A 20,970-nucleotide genomic window follows, 5' to 3' on the forward strand; every position below is an offset into this window, starting at 1 on the left:
TTTAAATCTCTGTTAATGTCGGGTTCTAATAAAACTTGTTTATAAATGCTTTGGCCAGTAGCACCATCAAAACCAGCCTTACACGTTAGTGTCATTGTTTTTATTGCTTTTTCGTTCAATATCAAGTGCCTTAGCACAGGTTCCTGAACTGCACAGATTCTTTGCAAAGTATGAGTCATTAAATCTTTTAAAGGAACTGAAGCTGAATAGTCCTCCACTGTTATGTTTGCAGGATAACATTTCAATTTTGCATCTCTGACATCATTGTAAGCGGGGTAGATGTTATATTCTTTCTCCAAGGCTCCGCTTCTAATCAATTGATAGGAAGCTTTTGTCAGACTTGCATCAATTATTAAAGCCAGTGCTTCGTCTGCTGAATATTTAGTTGCTTTTTCTGTATTTGATATATTTAAAGCATTCTTGGCAGCAATAACAACAGATTCATCTTTAAATTTTTTATTAGCAACAAAAAATAATTCATTGGATGAATGAGATTCAATTAAACAAGATACACGCCGTTTTTTAGTTTTATTAGAACTATTATCAAATGCAACTGGTTTTCGACCACGTCTACTTGCAGTTGGTTCATTGTCTTTTTTTCTGACAATTAAAAATTCATTAAGCCAGTTCACAAACTTCTTTTCAAAATTTTTCACAGTATAGTTTGCAGATTTCCACTTTTTTTTATACAAGTAAACAAATCGTTGAACAGCATGTCTAAAATCAACGTCTTTAAAATCAGCAAATTTTGGCTGAATAAATTTTAATATATCTTCAGTAATATTTTGTTTTGAAATATACTAAGATAGTTTTTTTGGAGAAAATTATGAATGTCTAAGTTTAACAAAACCATATCTAAATAATTATTGTAACAAGTATTTTGTATTTAAAAGTAAAATGTTATAATATATATGCCGCCTGGACTACTAATACTTGTTAGTAATTAAGTTACTACAAGTGTTAGTAATTAAAATTAAAAGTAATTAAATTACTGTCAGTGTTAGTAATTAAATTACTAACAACTACCGAAAATATGTTGTTGCTATGTTATGCAAAGTAAGGTATCCATAGTAACCAAAAAAAGTTAACCTCATAAGAATTCTGAATCTCATTTTAATACATACCCCCAATATTGTGTATTTAGCGCAAGTAAAATACTGTTAAAACAACGTTAATGTAAAAATGAGTTGTTGCTATGCAAAATTTAGTACCATAGCAACCAAGTTAAAACATACATAAAATCTGAACGGGGATTTAAGGGGACGAGCAATCAATTAAAACTCGATTGAAGCATCATTTAGCTCAAATAAATATACGACAACACATGGCAAATTGTGGTAATTATTAGTTATTGTGCGACAAAAAATAAGTTTCTTTTAGAAATTTTTTTTTTTAATCTGTGATTTTCAAAGTATAACTGAGATAACATGCTATGACAAATTTATTTCACACATTGGTTTTTCTTATCTCTAAATACTCTAGAATAACATGTACTAATTTTTTGTTTCAAAAACGTAGATGTAATTGAAATATAACACAACGTTGATGTCACCGTTAATTACTTATTCATAATTTTTTTTTTTTTTAATTTTATCTCAATATTCAAATGCTTAGAGTCCTGGTAACTAAGGGATTTAATATAAATAAATTATCAATAGATTTCTCCTAATATATGTAGATACTAAAATTAAATAGGTTTTCAAGATTAGACAACTAAAATTTTTCCCATTTTGTCCACCTACTGGCCCACTGTGCAATGATGCCTTCAATCTTTGCCAAGAAGCAACAGGCTACAATTTCAACAAAGGGGATTATAAAAAACTTGTTCAATTAAAACTGTTTTATCTAAGTAATGAATAAAATGATGTGAATTTTGCACAATCAAAGGTGGGTTACAAATTTTCCTACTTTATAAAACACGAATTTTGGAATAAGAAAACAGCTATTGCTGTCTTCTTATCAACTAATTAGATTAAAACAATTCTAATAATACTAAAAAATGTGTTGTTAAAAATCACCAAGTGCAAAGAACTCAACATTAAAATTGTTATAAAAACTATAATATAAACTTAATAATATATAATTTAAACTATATATAATATAAACTATATATAATATAAACTTAATAATATATAATATAAACTATATATAATATAAACTTAATAATATATAATATAAACTATATATAATATAAACTTAATAATATATAATATAAACTATATATAATATAAACTTAATAATATATAATATAAACTATATATAATATAAACTTAATAATATATAATATAAACTATATATAATATAAACTTAATAATATATAATATAAACTATATATAATATAAACTTAATAATATATAATATAAACTATATATAATATAAACTATATATAATATAAACTTAATATTATATAATATAAACTATATATAATATAAACTTAATAAGTTGAACTAAATTTTTTTGTGTCATATTTCAATATAAGTTCATATACAATTGGTAGGAAATTTTGAAAAAATGTTTGTACTACTTTGGCGGTAAAATAAACGAAAAAATAACTTTTTTCAAAAATTTCACAATAAATATATGAAAGTAAAACAAAAAAGTAATTTTTTTTAACCTAGCAACATGACCTGGTTATTGGTATTTATAAAAAATTTAAAATTTTTAAATTTATATATTTTATACAAATTATAAACATTAAGAATCTCAGCGGAAAAAAAAAGTTGCATGTAAGTAGCTAATAATGCATGAATATGCAAATGCTGTAGTGATGTAGTGGTAAAGCGCTCGCTTTATAAGCGAGAGGTTCCGAGTTCGATCCCCACCACATCCCTGGTAGTACCGCGCTCAACTTGTTTCTCCGCACAGCAGCCTTGTTTGTCAAGGTTCGTGTTTCCGAGTTATAGAGTTGAGAGAGAGTTATAACCACTATTAAGTAGCCTCCTCATCTGTAGTGGCATTCTTAGCCTTGAGGAGGTGAATAACACACAAAAAAATAAAATATATATATATATATATATATATATATATATATATATATATATATATATATATAATATGAATATATGCAAATGAATTTTAAATGAGATATTACTTTAACCAGAACATAATAAAAATTAAGTTAGATTAGCTTGAGGAGGACATCTTTTAAACAAACAGTAAATTTAAAATTACAAAAAGGTACAATTTTTAGCATTTTTCAGAGTAATTTTTGAAAGTTTTTTTGAATTAATTAAGTGAAATCTTTTTGTAGAAGTATAATATATAATATATATTGAACATTCTGAAGAAAAAATAATTATAAATTTATGAGCAATTAAAAAAAAAAATTGCAATTATAACTCTAGTATTTATTAGCATAAAAACTAAAATTTAATAAAGAACATATAGCATATATTCACAAATATTTCAGGAACCACCACTTTGGCAGAAAATCTGATTTTGTCTAGCCTCAAGAAGATCTACTTGCTCTCTTAGAACCTTTTGGTCTAATGCTTCATAAAGTAAGTAACAAGTGCAAAGATATAGTGCAGTGACAAGTGACAAGTGCAAAGATATAGTGCATAAAGTGCAGATTTTGTCAACAGTTAAATAGTTCGATTGTCAACTTCAGAGACCTGAAAGAATTCCCATTTTTCATTCTTATAGTTATGACATTCGAAAAAAAGTTTGAAATTCCTAGAATTTAATTATAGTTTAGAGGTTTCAACAACATTTGGAGGCTTCAATTTTATCATCTGTTCAGTTGGCCCTCATATAGTGAAAACATTGAAATTAAAACATTAACTACAGTTTTGCAACTGATGACTGTGTTAGCGCAATCTGCAGGAGTTGAATGTTATATGCTGCACTCCCAGCTAAGTAATAGACTGGGTATAAAAAAATTTCCTTAGCTTGTACTTCTCTATAAGTGATTAACAAGCAGAAAGAAACCCACATTTGACGTTGATGATGTTTTTTAGCGTACAGCATGAAACCAATTTTCATGCTGTACACTAAAAAAGATAATGAGTAAACTTTATTTCATTTAAGTTCTAATTTTATTTTTAATTTCAATTGTTGCATTTAACTAATAATTTTTTTTTACGTCTTGAAATTTTGCGCTATTTTACGTTATTGCAATGAATGGAAAAAACTTTGAAAAAACTTAAAATTTTTACTTTCGCTTTTTTTTCTGATCAGATTCTCAAGAAATAGATCAAGAGATCTAAATATAAAATAGATTTATTCTTTAAAGTTTGAAGATTTAAATGAATAAGATTAAAGATTAAACCTTTATTTAACTCTTTCACTACCGCAAGCCGCTGATAGCGGCTTTTGATTTTGTTTAAATTTTGACCACAAGCCACTGATAGCAGCATGCTTCACATTTTATCTTGTTTTGTACATAAATTTTAATTCTAGACACATACTATTTATTTATACTTAGGGTTTAATTATTTCTCTACATAATCAGGAATAAATAAGAAACATTTTGTGTAATTATGAAAAGTTATCACTTGACAAAGTTAAAAAATCATGCATAATCCTTGATGAAAAAAACTTCTTTAAATTTAGTTCTAAAATAAAGCAGTGTTAACACTGTAAAACTTAACTTGTAGTAGTCTATAAGTATTTAGCTAAGTCTTTTGAAAAAAAAACATTCATATATACATTAAATAAGTTTTGTTTTGGACTTTATGTTTTATTTACTATTTATAAAAACAATGGTTTTAAGCATTTTGCATTTCTTATTGTTCAATGCTGTGTGTTAAAAACTTATTTAATTGAAAAGTTCATTTTTTTAGCTTTCTTTTGATATATATATATATATATATATATATATATATATATATATATATATATATATATATATATATATATGTATATATACATATATATATATATATATATGTATATATACATATATATATATATATATATATATATATATATATATATATATATATATATATATATATATATATATATATATATATATATATATATATATATATATATATATATATATATATATATATATATATATATATATATATATATATATATATACAGTTGCGGACAAAACTACGTGAACAATTGCAGTTTTTTGAAACAAAAGTTTCAACACCTTAAAAAAAGTTTTTTCTCTAATACTATATATGATTGGATAGAGCATTTTTTGCTCTATAAGATTGTGTAAAGTGTATTCTTTAATAATACGTATAAAATCATACATGTATAAACGTTAAAATAATTTCGAAAATTTTGAGCGACAAAACCACGTGAACGATTTATAAAAGCGTCATTTTTGATGCAAATTATATTATATTCACATCGAAACCAGTGCTTTTAAAAATCGTTCATGTGGTTTTGGTATTCTAAGAACTTACAATCATTTAAATTTCTCAAGATTATTCTGTTTAACATCAAAAAATTAAAAAAATTAAACTATAATGGTTCGTCAAACTGATTCAAAAGTTGAAAGCTTGGTTTTGCGATTGCGCAAAGAAGAAAAATGGTCCATTGGGCAAATTGCAGCTCATGTGAAGATGTCAAAAGGTGGAATACATAAAATTATACACCGAGAAAAGAGCAAAAAGATCGTTAAGAAAGGTGGTCGTCCACGTATTACGGATAAGCGGTAATATTCCTTTAATTTTATTTTTTTTAATATTTAATCTTAATAATATTAATGTTAATGTTAATTTTAATGTTTAACATTTTATTTTTTAGTACTGATCGAAAAATTGTGCGAAAATCTCTTGAGAATCCACACTTGACAGCCCCTGAAATTCGTCTGCAAACAGGCATGGAAAACGTAAGCACACGAACGATTCAAAGGCGTTTAAACGAAGGAGGTCTTTATGGGCGCAGACCTGCAAAGAAACCATTCCTTAAGCCCAGGCACGTCAAAGATCGCCTACAGTTCGCTAAAGATCACTTAAACTGGATGGTTGAAAATTGGAAAACAGTTTTGTGGTCGGATAAAAGTAAATTTAACATGGTTTGCAGCGACTGTCGAGGTTATGTTAGGCGTCCAGTAGGTAAAAGATTTGCAAAAGAGTATACAATAGGAACTGTAAAATTTGGGGGTGGCAATATAATGGTTTGAAGGTGTTTCTCCTGGGCTGGAATTGGTCCGTTGTACCGTGTAAACGGTATAATGGACCAACTACAGTACAGGGAAATATTATCTAATCAAATGTTGCCACACGCTTTAGAAAAAATGCCTCACAATTGGGTTTATCAACATGATAATGACCCAAAACATACAGCTTTGACTGTAAAAAATTGGCTCATAAATAATAGCATAACGGTTTTGAAGTGGCCTGCCCAATCTCCCGACTTAAATCCAATCAAAAATTTATGGATTGAAGTTGAGCGACGCTTGGGAGGTCGCAAATTTCAAAAACCGGATGAACTTTTTCTAGCCGTACAGTATGAATGGGAGGCATTACCAAAACAGTTACTAGAAACTCTTGTAGAATCTATGCCAAGACGGTGCAAGGCCGTTATCGATTCTAAAGGCTATGCAACTAAATATTAATGTTTTTTTTTTTTTAGAATCTATTATTTGTTGATGTTAGTAAAATTATTCTTTTACGTTTGTATAATCGTTCACGTGGTTTTGTCGCGCAAAATATTTGATGCTTTTTGAACATTTAGATATGTTTAATTTTAAACAAATTATTAGAGAATACACTTTACACAGTCTTATAGAGCAAAAAATGCTCTATCCAACCACATATAGTATTAAACTATAAACTTATTTTAAGGCATTGAAAATTTCATTAAAAAAAACTATTTGCAATCGTTCACGTAGTTTTGTCCGCAGCTGTATATATATATATATATATATATATATATATATATATATATATATATATATATATATATATATATATATATATATATATATATATATATATATATATATATATATATATATATATATATATATATACATATATATATTCGATGGCATAAGATATTTACTATTCGAATATATATATAATATATATATATATATTCGATGGCGTAACAAATTTACTATTCGAATTTTAATTAGTTGTCAATGTTATGCCATCCAAATTTTATGTTAAAAAATGTGCGGTCACAGCAAAAATATTTTTGTTAAAACGGTTGGTAGTGAAAGAGTTAAATTTTAAATTATGAGTAATAGTTTATTTCAGCATAGATGAAGTCAATTTCTATTTCAGCCCCTCAACATTGCAATGAAATGAATATCTCTTTAAGTGGGATTATACTTGCTATAATAAAGATACTTACAAGTGGGATTTGGCAAAATTTTCATTAAAAGTGAACATCTATTCAGCACAACTGGAAACATATTTGAAACCAAAAAAAACAGGTTTTTGCCTGAGCATGGAGAACAAATTGCATTTTTAAATTATAATATGTCTAATTATACCAAGTAATTGTTATTTAATTAGTAATAGACTTTTATCTTGTATTAATATTATCAACTTCACTCATTCTTACTAAGTGATTTTATGATACCTTAAAGTTCAAACTAATGAATAGTTTTTTATTTGAATTTATAGTTTATTAGGTTTGATTAAATAAAAGTTATAAAGTGAATTAAGTTCCATATTCCATGCATTATTCATTTACTAAGTAGTAATTACTAAACACTATTACAATTATAGCGAAAATTTTCTATAAAATTTAAATTTTTAAATCTAATTTCAAATATCAAAGACCAATGTTAAGTTCAATGGATTCAAAGTTCAAAATAGAATATTCAATATATAAATACAAGTTTTTATTTAAATTTGGTCATTAAGTGCTTTAGTGAATCATACATTCAGAACTGCTAAATCAAAGTTATAGACTTTACTTTATACCTTCTATTATTTACCTTAAAAGTAATCAGTTACATTATAATAACTTATAAATTACAGTTAAGTTTCATTAGTTATTAATAACTTCTAACTACCCACATAAAACATTAATGTCTGCAACTGCTTCCTGTTTCCTTTGTATGACTATAATTTTGTATTTTTTAAACAAAAAAATAAATAGAAAAAAAAGCAAATCTATAGCCTAAAACCCTTTAACCTTGCTATGGGTATTTTATAACAACCTTATGATTGTTATAAATTACCCATTGATGGTATTTACATAGTCTTGTGAATTAAAATAAGTATAATTGCAGTATTATAATATATACTATATACTTACCCAGCCAACATTTGGTCTGAAAAAATCTCTTTTGAATGTTCAAAATACGTTCAGAACGCTCAAAAGACAATTCAAAAACATCTTTTTAGGACCAAATGCTGGGTAGGTATATTGCTTGTTAACAATTAGTAATATAAAAGATAGTTAGATACGCAAAACAGCAAACTTAGCTGTATTAATATAAAAGTGTCAGTTTTGGAAGAGTGGCTTCGGCAGAAGCTTTGGCAATTTCTTGGTTTTAGTACATCCCTATACAAAAACGTCTACACAGTTAATCGAGGTCATTGTTTTTACTTGATGGTTATGTTGATTGATTAACTTTGCACAATGGGATAAAGCTTTACCTTTATTACTTTGTTCTTATGATATAATTTGTGTCATTTTATAAGTACATAGTACTGTTATCTGTAATTTTGTTTTTAAAAATGACAAAAACTTCTCAGTTTTTTAATTTTTTTTTTTTTTGGTAAAATTAAAAATAAAATAAAATTTTATTTAGATCATCAGTCATCAAAAAATGTCATTTAATTCAAATCAGAATTTAAATCAATGTTTAAGCTTTATGAATTGGTAGTTGTTGTAAAGTGGTGTAGCAGTAGAGCGCTCACTTCATAATCGAGAAGTTCTGAGTTTGATCCCCATCATGTCCCTGGTAGTACCGCCCTCAACTTGTTTCCACCCTCAACTTGTTTCTCTGCAGCAGCAGCCTTGTTTGTCAAGGTTTGTGTTTTGAAGTTAACTCCTTGACTGTAGTGGCTTTCTCAGCTTTGGGAAGTGAAATAACATTAAAAAAAAAGAAGGTTTTTTGCGCTTTATGACTTGGTAGTAAATTGTGTGTTATAACTAAATATAGTCTAAAATGTAGTCTCTTATTACATGTGCATTATGAAAAAAATTAAAAATTCAGGACTGAGTGGTTGTGATGAACAAGAGGATTACTATCCAAGACTTAAAAGCTCCTCCTAATTTTACCTGCAATTAAATTAAGGGTTTTACATCAGACTTTTTTTTTCCTAGGTAAGCTGCGTTTCTAACAGCAAAGAAGCCCCTTCCCATTAAAAATCAGTTTAAAAAACATCCTAAAAATATCTATATCTATTTTTTTCATAATGCCATAAAATCTCCTTTGTTTGTTTTTAACTTTGAAATAATATTTAATTAAACAATAATTACTATATTTAAATTTAAAAAAAAAATCTTATATAGTATTTTGAAAACATATTATATATTATTTGAAAACATTAATTTTATTTTTAAAGCTTTGTAAGTCTTAGTAGCTTTGTATATAATGTGACTTTACTTCTTACTCCCCTAAAAACTATAAATTAAATAAAGAAAATATTGAAAAAATACAAAACCTAGTAAAATCTGTCTTCAATGCACCTGTACCAGTGTACTGATGTGATATCATATCAGCATTGTCTGCCCATACATTTTTAAATGTTAACTCAAAATCTGAATAATCTGTGATGTGGTTTTCAACACCAAGAACTCCCATAGCTTGTAATTGTTTTTCAAGAACATATTTTGCAATCATGCTTTGCACAACATTGGTGCGATCTAAACAGTCTATACAGTTAGTCCGAAATACGCCACTTTGTTGTTCAACAATATTGCGATCATGTTGAACTCTAAAGTAAGACATAGCAAAAATTGAATTTTTTAGCTGATCTAATAAGAGATCAAGTCTATTCCAACGCATTTTGCTGCATTCTTTGTGGAAGTCAAAAGCAACATACCTAAATAAAAGATGATTTAACTTTTTTTTCTTTAATTAATCTATTAAATTATTATGTTTTTTTATATTATTATTATTTGTGTTTTATTATCATTATTTGTTAATTACCATTTTTGTCATGCTTTGTTATCATATAGTGTTATATCATTATTATTTATTATTTTTTATAATCATTATTATTTATTACGTTTTGAAAAAATAATATACTTCAATTGTATCTCATTGTAACCACTATGGAGAGCTATTTCTTTAAATTTGTCACCAATAACTTTTTCTGATCCTTTCTGGTCTATCTAAAACAACAAGCCTAAAGATCTATACAAAAACTAAACAAACCATAAGAATTCCAAAAAGAAAAATTCCCTTTTTTGAGTAAGTTATAAAGTAAAAAATTACTTACTAAATTAATAAGTATTTGTTTCCCATAATAAGCAAGTTGATTATCGATATGGCGCTTAAATCCTTCTATCTATAGTATTTAAATAGTTTATGAATTATAAACACTAAACACAATAAAAAAAACAATGGATATTAATAAATAAATAAATGTTTTTCAACAACAAAAAAAACAATAAAATATAAGATATTAAAGTTATTTTTTAATCCCAAAAGGTAGTTTGATTAAATCCCAAAAATGTGTATACCCATGCTTTAAAATCAAATTTAGGGTTTAAATGAAGAATTGTTTTAAATATAAAAAAAGGTTTAAAGGAATTTTAAAAAATGTTTAAAAACAATTTAAAATATGTTTACAATTCAAAGATTTTTGATGATTAAGATGACAGCTGAATGACAGCTGACTGTGACTTTAAAAAATAAATTACTAAAAATCTCATTAGAGTAAAAAACAGACTTTAGATAAGTGATAATTTTCATGAATAATTTTAAATTTATTAATAACATCTCAAACTATGAATTTATAACCAGACTAACTTGCTTAAACTTTTTATTGACATTATTGAAAAGCAACAACAATTTTAACCAGTTTTTAATTATTTTTTAAGTTCATAAAAGCAAAAATATATATATACTTCACCAAGGTAATTAATAACTTACATTATTAAAGTAATTAATAACTTACATTATTACAAGAAGGTGTTAGCATTGGTTTAGGTTTATATTTAATTGTGGGATATTGCGACCAATACAATGGTATAGAACCACGAGTCTAGACATAAATCAAAACAAGTACAAACAACCCACACATTAAAAAAATGTTTAAACAGTGGTAAAACATATACATTAATATAAATTACCTGTACAAAAGATGCTATTTCATTATTGCAACATATTAATTGCTCCGTTTCAACATAGTTAGCAGCCTCCCCACTTTCATCTAATCCTCTAATATTGTAGCGAGTACCTAGCAGTTTAAGATATATGCATGTGTTTTTTATTTTTAAATTAAGACAATTTTTTAAGATGTCAATGAGGAATGGTTAAGGTTGTCCAATTGAAATAAGACTTCATAAATCTGTAATTTTTAGCCAAATGTCACAGTTTAGGGCTTACTCAATAAATAACTCAAGCTTTGATTTAGCATAGCTTTTTATATTTTTCATTTAACTCAAGCCTTAGACATCAATAAAACTTTCAAAACAGTATTTTTATATATATATATATATTTCCAAAGTTTCTCTTCAGCACAAAATAAGCAAATATTCTAATAAATAAGACAATTTTTTTAATTTTTGTTAAAATCATTTATTTTATAAATACATGTATCAACTATATCATAGCCATCATCAGTTACAGTGTATTAAAATGCTTAAATCAAATTAGTAAAATTAAGTTGAATTAATAAAGACCTTATAATAAAAATACAATAAAAAAGCAATTAAATAATGTAACGAATGTTTTAAAAAGATAAAAGAACCGGTAATGTTAAAAGGAACTAGATCGAAATTTTTACATGGTTCATTTTTACATGGTTTATTTGTTTATTAATAGTGATTTTTTCCCACTCTATGTACATACTTTCTTTGAGTTTTAATATAAATTTGTTGGAGGCCGAATCCAAAATTAAAAAATTAGCATGATTAAAACTATTAAAATAGCTTTCATTTAAATGAATATGTTTATAAATGCGTGAGTTTTTATCCCTTTTTTGGTGCTCGATTCGTGTCTTTAAATGACGAGTAGTTTCGCTAATATAACAGGATTTACAGCCTGCACATTCAAATTTATAGACAACGAATGAATTAAAGTCTGTAGGAAAGGGATCTTTTGGGGAAAAAAATTTTTTTAATTTTAAATTAAGTAAAAACCAATCTTACGGTGATCGATTTACAATATCTTTTAATGATTGCGTTTAGTCTTTGTTTAGTTAAATCAGATATTTTTCCAATATAAGTTTAAAATATTGATAATTTTGCAGGTTTTCCGAACGCGATTAAATGTTTTATTGGTGTAGTTGAAACATGTACTTACAAAATAAATGATTTTAACAAATATTATAAAAATTTTCTTATTTATTAGAATATATATATATATATATATATATATATATATATATATATATATATATATATATATATATATATGTATAAAAAGTTCCCGTACAAAAATATAAACAGCAAAAACAGCAAAAGTTCCTGTACAAGATGAGAAACAAACTACACTTTAATTTAAAACAAAATAACACTAAAAAATACTAAAAGATTACGAAGGAATACAAAAGAATACTCAACACACAATATATATGTAAAGAAAACACCATACAGATATTTTTTTAAATTATATTTTTGTATGGGAACCTTTTCCGCACCCTGTATATATATATATATATATATATATATATATATATATATATATATATATATATATATATATATATATATATATATATATATATATATATATATATATATATATATATATATATATATATATATATATATATATATATATATATATATATATATAAATACTTTACCTGCTCTGTAACAACTCCTACGAGATATCAATATAAAATCTAATGGATATTGCTTTATGGAGCACTTTTTTATTTCTACAACTTGAAATTTTTATTAAGAAAATTTTGCTTCTTGGAAAAAAAATTAAAAACCTTGAGAAATAAAAAGCAGAAATGTTGATCTAATTGATTGAAAATTAAAAGAAAAACTCTTGCAGATATCAAAGGAAACAAAGATAGTTGACACCTAATCCTACCTTACAAGAGATAACTAACACCTAATATCACAAGAATGTGAACAATACTCAGTATCATCAACAAGCATTTGGAATACTTTTATTGTATTTATCAATTATTACTATATTATTTATTATTGTATAAATTTTTTATTATTTTGCTGTATATTGTTATTAAATAAAAAAATCCTATAAAATGCAAAAACTTTGAGTAAAAAGATCATGAAAAAGATACATCCGTGCATAAGTGGAAGTACAAATGAACTAAGCTAAAAAAATTATAAAAAAATTATAAAATAATTAATTAACAAGATAAGTAGTTAATGATTAATACAAAAATTAACAAAAAAAAAATAATTAACTATAAAAAAAATTGTTAAATAATTTTTAAGAATCATAATAAACAAGATTCTACCTCAGGCTGCACAATAAACAAATTCAGCATACTTTGATTCCATACAAATCGATGATCAGCCTGATAACAAGAATTCACTTTATGTAAAAAAATAATGTAATAATAGAATAATAACAAGAATGACATAATAACACAACATAACAAAAATTATAATAGTGTGACTAATAATAATAGTAATGACTAAGTATTAACTCTTTCATAAAGAGGAGCATCTTTAAAATCACTGCTTGTGTTGTACAATCGCTGAGCAGAATGAGTTATATCAAAAGTGTACGAAAAATAAAAACCATCTGTTTGCAATGCACTTGATGCCATTTGTATAAAAATTTTATTATCTCGAATCTAAATTAACACAAAAATAACAACAGAATAAAGTGGCATTACAATGTCTGAGTTTTACTGATTACTTTTGTTAATACTTGGCAAATTTAAAATGGGATTGCCATAAAAAGATATCTTGTGCTGATTGAAGTTTGTTACCTGACTTTCAGTAAGATGTGTTGTACTTTTTGGGAAAGGTATTAAATCAGCTTCTTTCATTTGCCATATTTCTTCACCATTAATTAGACCAACAACTTTTCTCTTTGAGACAACAACCAGATAAGGACCTTAAAAGTAAAACATTACAATTTTTCACAAAACAAGGTTATTTTTGAAACAACAACTATTAAAAATCAAACTTATATATATATATATATATATATATATATATATATATATATATATATATATATATATATATATATATATATATATATATATATATATATATTTATTTATTTATATATATATATATGTATAAAACTTAAATGAAAAAAATACAACTTTATTATGGAACTTTAAGTTTCATGCCATTCGACAACTATGATCTATATTATAGATAATATGGCTCATAATTATTGATAATTATTATTATTGATGGTTGTCAAATGACATGAAACTTAGATTCCATAATAAAGTTGTACTTTTTCATTTAAATTATTTTGATATAACTCAATCTATTTTGTAAAAAATATTCCTCACTCTTAAGCAATTAAACTTATAATATTTCTGCAAGAATACAATATAAATACTATATATATATATATATATATATATATATATATATATATATATATATATATATATATATATATATATATATAAATTAGTAAGACTGTCTAGAATGAAAATGACCAATGGGATTTTAAGATATTGAAATATTTTGAAAGCCACTCGATCAATTTGATCTTTTTTTTATTGTTTTAAACTAAATTTATCAACCTTTCAAATGTATAACAGTAGTTAAATTACTGTTATACATTTGAACTCTAGTAAACAAAGTAAATGTATTTGCAAGTAGAAGTGAAAAAATTTATTTTGTACAACTTGTTTAAAATTCTTAATATTTCAATTTATTGGCAAGCAAAAAAGTATAAAGTTCAAAAGAATACTGTTAGTCATCAACTTGTGGAGTGAAGGTCACCCATTAAAATAAAAGTCAGGAAATCAAAATCAAAATAAATTTTTTTTTTAACTTAATCAAAAAGTGATTAGATGCAAATCCATAGCATTTCATTTGGAATATATTTAAAAAAATTATATTCCCTAGTCTACAATTTAAAAAGTCAAAAAGAGATAAGGCTACAAGACATACAGGAAGCAGAAATTCCATGGAAGATCCCAACGGCAATTCAGTAAAGACCAAAAACGCAGTCAAAAAATGCTACAAGAAAGGCTTTAAAGAAATCAATGGATGGTAAAACCTGCTGCAAACTCAACTGTTCAATGCTCCCAGGTCAGCAATTTTATACAATTCTGAAAATAGTTGAACCTGGCATTTTGCTTAAAATAATTAAAATTGAAAAAATCAGTAAGAAAGTTATGGTTTGGCTGGCCATTTGTTAGTTTGGTTTCAAAACTTAGCAATTTTTCATGAATGGAAATATGAACTCTAATATTTTCCAATATTTCATTCATGTGATATAAGTTTACATAAAAGAATGTTTAAAAAAGCAACTTATTCAAAAGCATGATGCTCCATTTTCTGGCCTGATCTTCCGTCTTGCCATTACTAAATAAGTGTAATTGAGTAGTATCAAAAAAATGACATCAATTTTATCCAAAAAATGAAGTCAACATGCCACAACTTTTGTATCTGAATGAAAAATTTTGAAAAATTAAAGAACTTTAAAATCCCAAATTTTGTTTATAGATTTCAATTAAGAGTAATTTTAGCAGTATTATGAGTTTTATTGTCAGCCACAATTGAGATTATTTAAATATGTAAACAATTAAATATTAAAAAGTAATTGCCAGCAATTAACAGCACAATTAACAACCTGCGATTAACTGCAAAATTCCAAGTATGCCATAAATTTCCCTTACTTCAGCAGATCGTGGAGGAATTTGACCTTTATTTTCTATAAAATAATTAAGTTTTTTAAAAGAATTTTCAACAAAATTAAAACAATTTAAAACCATTTATAGAATTTTAATTTTATTTATTAAAAATATATATATATTTTTTTCATTCTTTACTGTTTTAAAAGTTAAGAAAAACCAGCACCATTAAGAAAGAGTTCATTAGTAAGTCTGTCAATCTCTAATATTTTAGGATTTTCACCCACATGAACAAGTGGTTGAACATAAAACTTTTCAGCAGTTGTATATCTATAAAATAATAACAAAAAAATATACTAAGTTTTTTTATAAAAATCTATTACAGCGATAAATTTATAAAATTAAACTTATTGGGATTTTAGATAAAACAAATAAAGGATTGCAGGGGATATATGTTTTTATTATTGGTTTCCTAAAGTCTTAATGTAACCAATATTAACTAAATATCTACCTAAGTAAAGAAGATATACAGAAAAACTCTCAGCTAGTAATAATTAGGAGTTAAGTTATCATGTAAACATATTACTAAAAAAACACACAAATATATTTAAAATAATAATGCACATAAACAATTTTAGAGATTAAGAAAATGGAATTGTCTGTTAAATAAATTTGATGAATTAAATTACCATGAATTAAATTACCATTAAACTACCATAATCATTTTATGCAACATTTATAAACAGGGTTTCAAGATATTTGAAAAAAATAAAAAAAATAAGTTTTGATAATTATATTTGAGAATTTTAGGGATAATATCCAAATTGTTTATGTCCGTTAAGGAAAAAAGTGACTCAACCAGTTATAATTTAATCACTAAGAATTGGTTATAAACATTTAAACTTTTAAATATGTCAATATCTTATAGAAGTATATCAATCCTAAAAAAAACTTAAGTTCTAAATAAGGTAAATTTCATTTTAATAACAATAATAATAGCAATATTATTAATTAAATTAATAATAATAGTGGTTTAAAAAGTTAACCTAAACTTTTGTAGAACAAGTAACTGCAAAATAAACGAACCTTGAATTTTTTCATTAAATTAGAATATTAAATGTTTTGTGAGATTAGAAGTGTTGCCACTTTTTGTAATAAAGACTCTCCTACATAGCTTGCAAGTTGCCTTATTTTTGTCTACTATATTACCCTTGTTGTAGGTAGCAAACAAGAAATACTTCCATATCTTGTTTTGATACCCTCTCTTTTTTATAACTCACTTGGTACTTTAAAAGACTTTTACCGTACCTACTTTTTTAATAAAGAACCGTGTTGGTACCGAAGTAACAAGTACTGTGACAACACTACTGTATAGTGAAATATTAAAACTACTATTAAGAGTTTAGGAAAACAACTTTGATAAATGGCAACTCCAAAAATTTAATAATTACATAAAAATGTTAGTACTGACTTGCCTGTGGAAATGTGTAATAATAACTCTTTTTTTAATTCGTTTTTTTTTGCTGTGTTTGTGAATATCTTTACTCAATATATATACATTTGCAAATACCCCTGAGAGTATAATTTATTACTATTATTTGTAATATTGAGGACAAATGTATTTCAATAAGAAAACGTTTTTACATTAAATGAAACTTTGTACAATATTCAGCAATATTCAATATTTTAATAAAAGATTATTCATTTCTTTAATTTTCAATACATATCTTTATTTTAAGCAAGTTTTATTCCTACTTTTAGGTTAAAAGTCGTTATTGTTAAAATGTTATTTTGTTAATCCAACTTTTAGAATTTTAAAATAAATTTTAAAAACAGTATCAGTTCTTTCTTATAAAATTCATACAATTTATGAGTTTCACATATACAACTTGTGCTTGCAAATTGTGAATTTTTGAAAAGAAAAATCTAAAAACTTAACGCTCTTGTTTTTTTGAACACGCAACATATAGTTGACAATAAGAGAAACACAGGTTTTTTTAGATATACAATAACTTCATCAAATATTTGACATTGACTTTTATTGATTCTTATTGTATACGCCAATCAGACAAGAAACTGAAAAAGTTTCCGAACAAAAGGTAAATTAGAATCTGACTAAGCCAACTGAACTCTATAAGCAAATACCTGTTTACCATCAGAAACACCTGTCAAAACCTCAGCATCAATATAATTACTTTGAAGAGCACAAACTTTCATTCAAGTACCATTGCATAGCCCAGTTTTAAGATCCAAATTTCTAAGTAACATAATTATACAACCAATTTTAAATTTTAAACAATGAAAAGGCATACCTGTAGGAATTAAGCTGTTAATAAATTCAACTAAAAAATTATTTCTTTAACTGCGGTTGTCATTTGATAAGCACTTAAATAAGTTTTGACCTTCAAGTACTTTGATTGACAGTCGAGCTCGTTGATTGACAGTCAATCTGCACTAGAGGGTGTTAAACAACTCATTTACCATAATTATCTCACTCAGTATCTCCATACATCTTATCAACAATTGAGTCATTTACTTCTAATAATTATATGGATGCGGAGTTTTAATACAACCTTTATAAGGGTCTTCCTTTGGACAGGTAGTGTTCCACTACCAAGTTTTAATAGCAATTGTTAAAACTCTCCTTTCTCACCATGTACTCTCATATTTTCAGTTAAAGCAAATTTTTGCATCAATTACCTATGTAATGAACATTTTATACATGCTTCTACAGCTTCAGATGGTTACCCTCTTTTTGCAACAGGCACTATTTGTCTAAATTCATCACTAAAAAAAATATCTTTGCTTCCGAATGGAAAGTTATTGTTGCAAACAAATAGTGGAAAGTTGTTGTAAACAAACTATAAATTGGATTGAAGGCATGTTTGACATGAATAATGCAAACCCATAGTCAATGTACTTCAAAACTGCACACACAGGTTATGTTTTACAAAAGTAGCCTTAAATAAAAATTAAAATTTAAACCATATAATTATTTAATTTTGAAGGGAACTTTCATTTAAAAAATACTAAATTGTAAAAATACTAAATTGTAAGAGTTTCATTAAAAAATATTAAGTTGTAAAAGTTAAAACAATGTCAATGATTGATTAATAGAATATTGTTTCATGTATATATTTAGGCACCTAAGATATTTAAACAATTAAATGTATTTGATAATAGTTTTTATTTACATTACAAGAAAACTCTTTAAATAAAAAATAGACCTAGTTAATTAATTAAACTTCGAAAATAAACAGATTTTTGAATGATTTCTTGTTTTTTTTAATGTTTCATTTTTAAAAATAGATTTAGTCTTTTAATGAAACTTATTGACTCTTTTTTAAAAAAAAATTTATGTAAATTATTTAAACAATTAATGCATATAAATACAGCACATAGTAAAATAAAAAAGAAACAATTACAAGCGTAAAACTTTGTAGATGCCCATCACATCATCTTTTAAAATGATCGTAGATTTAATTAGTTAGGATTCCTGAAACGTAAAACAAATTAAAATTAAAAATTGAAACCTCCTATACCTACATCAAATACATTGAGTTTTTCATATTTAGTAATAATATTATTGATATTACTAATATCAATAATTTCTAGATTTCAAGACGGATTATTAAAATATAGGGTTGTCATACTTTATCGGAAAATTGTATTTATAATAAATACAACTTTCCAATAAAGTATGACAACCCTATATTTTAATAATCTATCTAGATGTATTAGACAAAAGCAAAATTTTATTCTGTTTATTATTTAACCATTTTTAATAATTTTCATCTATTTGTCATGACCCTTTTTTTGTTTGTTTGCTTTTTGTATAAAAATCATTAATTGTATCATTAAAGCATGTATGTCGAGAATAAAAAACTTAAATATCTAAATAAAAAAAATAAGTTTTTTATTTCATATTTGCTTTTATAATCTGATAATTTTGCATTTTATGGATGAATGATGAAATTTAGAATTCGTCTAATTTGAAAATAAAATATATTAACGTTGTTTTTAATTTAATAGAACGTAACTTTTAAAAAGTAAACATTAACTTATAAACAGCGCATGCGTTTTAGATTTATTACACGAACTGGCCTAAAAAATATTGTTTGCAAATAGTGTGCGAATTTTTCGGCTCATAAACGACTGTTAAAGTTTTTTTAAATGCTTCGCACTTTTGGGGAGGTTTGCACATCAAATAATGACATGACATTTTCTACTTTTTTTAACCTTCCCTCTCCTCTATGTTTAAGATATTATTAAGAACCTTCTTTACAAAGATGGTATACAAAGAGGGTAGGGATGGTAAAATCCCGGACATTCTCAATCCCGGGAATTCCGAATTGAGATATTTATCCCCGGGAAATCCGGGGATTAATTAGGAAGCAGGAAAAATTATTGGCGGTGTAGCACATGAAGAACAAATTTTTAAGTACTCATTAAACACTGAAAAATGATTAATTTATTGATAACACAATTATATTATCAATAAGTTAATCATTTTTCATTTTTTAGTTAAGTAAAATAGTTCATTTACTAATTAACCTAAGTAATTTAAATTATAAAATAATGGATAAAAAAGATAACACAATGTAAATAAAAATCAATAAGTTAATCATTTTTCATTCTTTAGTTAAGTGAAATAGTTCATTTACTAATTAACCTAAGTAATTTAAATTATAAAATAATGGATAAAAAAGATAACACAATGTAAATAAAAATCAATAAGTTAATCATTTTTCATTCTTTAGTTAAGTGAAATAGTTCATTTACTAATTAACCTAAGTAATTTAAATTATAAATAATACATTAAAAAGATAACACAATATAAGTAAAAATAATATGAATATATATGAGTATACATGAACTATATTCATTTTTTAAAGTAACACCTTATAAAAATGAAAGCGTTTAACTGCGTTCGATTTTTTGAGCATAAAAACCCAGCCGCTGAGAATGCTCGTTCAGACTCCACACTTGTAGGCCGTATAGGTAGTACATAATCATATGATTTTTGAAGGTGATTACCTTTTGTAGCACCACTTTCAAATATCAACATTTTTCTTTGAGTTTTAGAAGTTAGTTTCTACACTTATAGATAGTGTTTGTGTTGCTGCCAGAGCTTTTTAATATTTTTATAACTTCATTTAAT

General features: G+C 25.2%; 1 protein-coding gene across 1 annotated transcript in view; it reads right to left on the bottom strand.

Annotated features, from left to right (window-relative positions):
• Nucleotides 1-19,350, bottom strand: part of LOC136072000 (phosphatidylinositol-3-phosphatase SAC1-like) — a 32,082-nt gene extending 12,732 nt beyond the window's left edge. The window contains exons 1-13 of the mRNA XM_065819184.1: nt 19,235-19,350; nt 16,036-16,139; nt 15,809-15,889; nt 13,968-14,095; nt 13,680-13,829; nt 13,488-13,547; nt 13,308-13,341; nt 12,858-12,938; nt 11,179-11,285; nt 11,004-11,090; nt 10,323-10,391; nt 10,130-10,215; nt 9,543-9,923 (exon numbers count right to left, since the gene is read on the bottom strand). Coding sequence (XP_065675256.1) covers nt 9,543-9,923; nt 10,130-10,215; nt 10,323-10,391; nt 11,004-11,090; nt 11,179-11,285; nt 12,858-12,938; nt 13,308-13,341; nt 13,488-13,547; nt 13,680-13,829; nt 13,968-14,095; nt 15,809-15,889; nt 16,036-16,139; nt 19,235-19,260 — 1,394 coding nt within the window. The 5' untranslated portion in view covers nt 19,261-19,350. The remainder of the gene's footprint in view (nt 1-9,542; nt 9,924-10,129; nt 10,216-10,322; nt 10,392-11,003; nt 11,091-11,178; nt 11,286-12,857; nt 12,939-13,307; nt 13,342-13,487; nt 13,548-13,679; nt 13,830-13,967; nt 14,096-15,808; nt 15,890-16,035; nt 16,140-19,234) is intronic.
• Nucleotides 19,351-20,970: the final 1,620 nt, after the last annotated feature.

The sequence above is a fragment of the Hydra vulgaris genome, chromosome 15 (assembly GCF_038396675.1).
Source record: "Hydra vulgaris chromosome 15, alternate assembly HydraT2T_AEP".
Taxonomy (NCBI): domain Eukaryota; kingdom Metazoa; phylum Cnidaria; class Hydrozoa; order Anthoathecata; family Hydridae; genus Hydra; species Hydra vulgaris.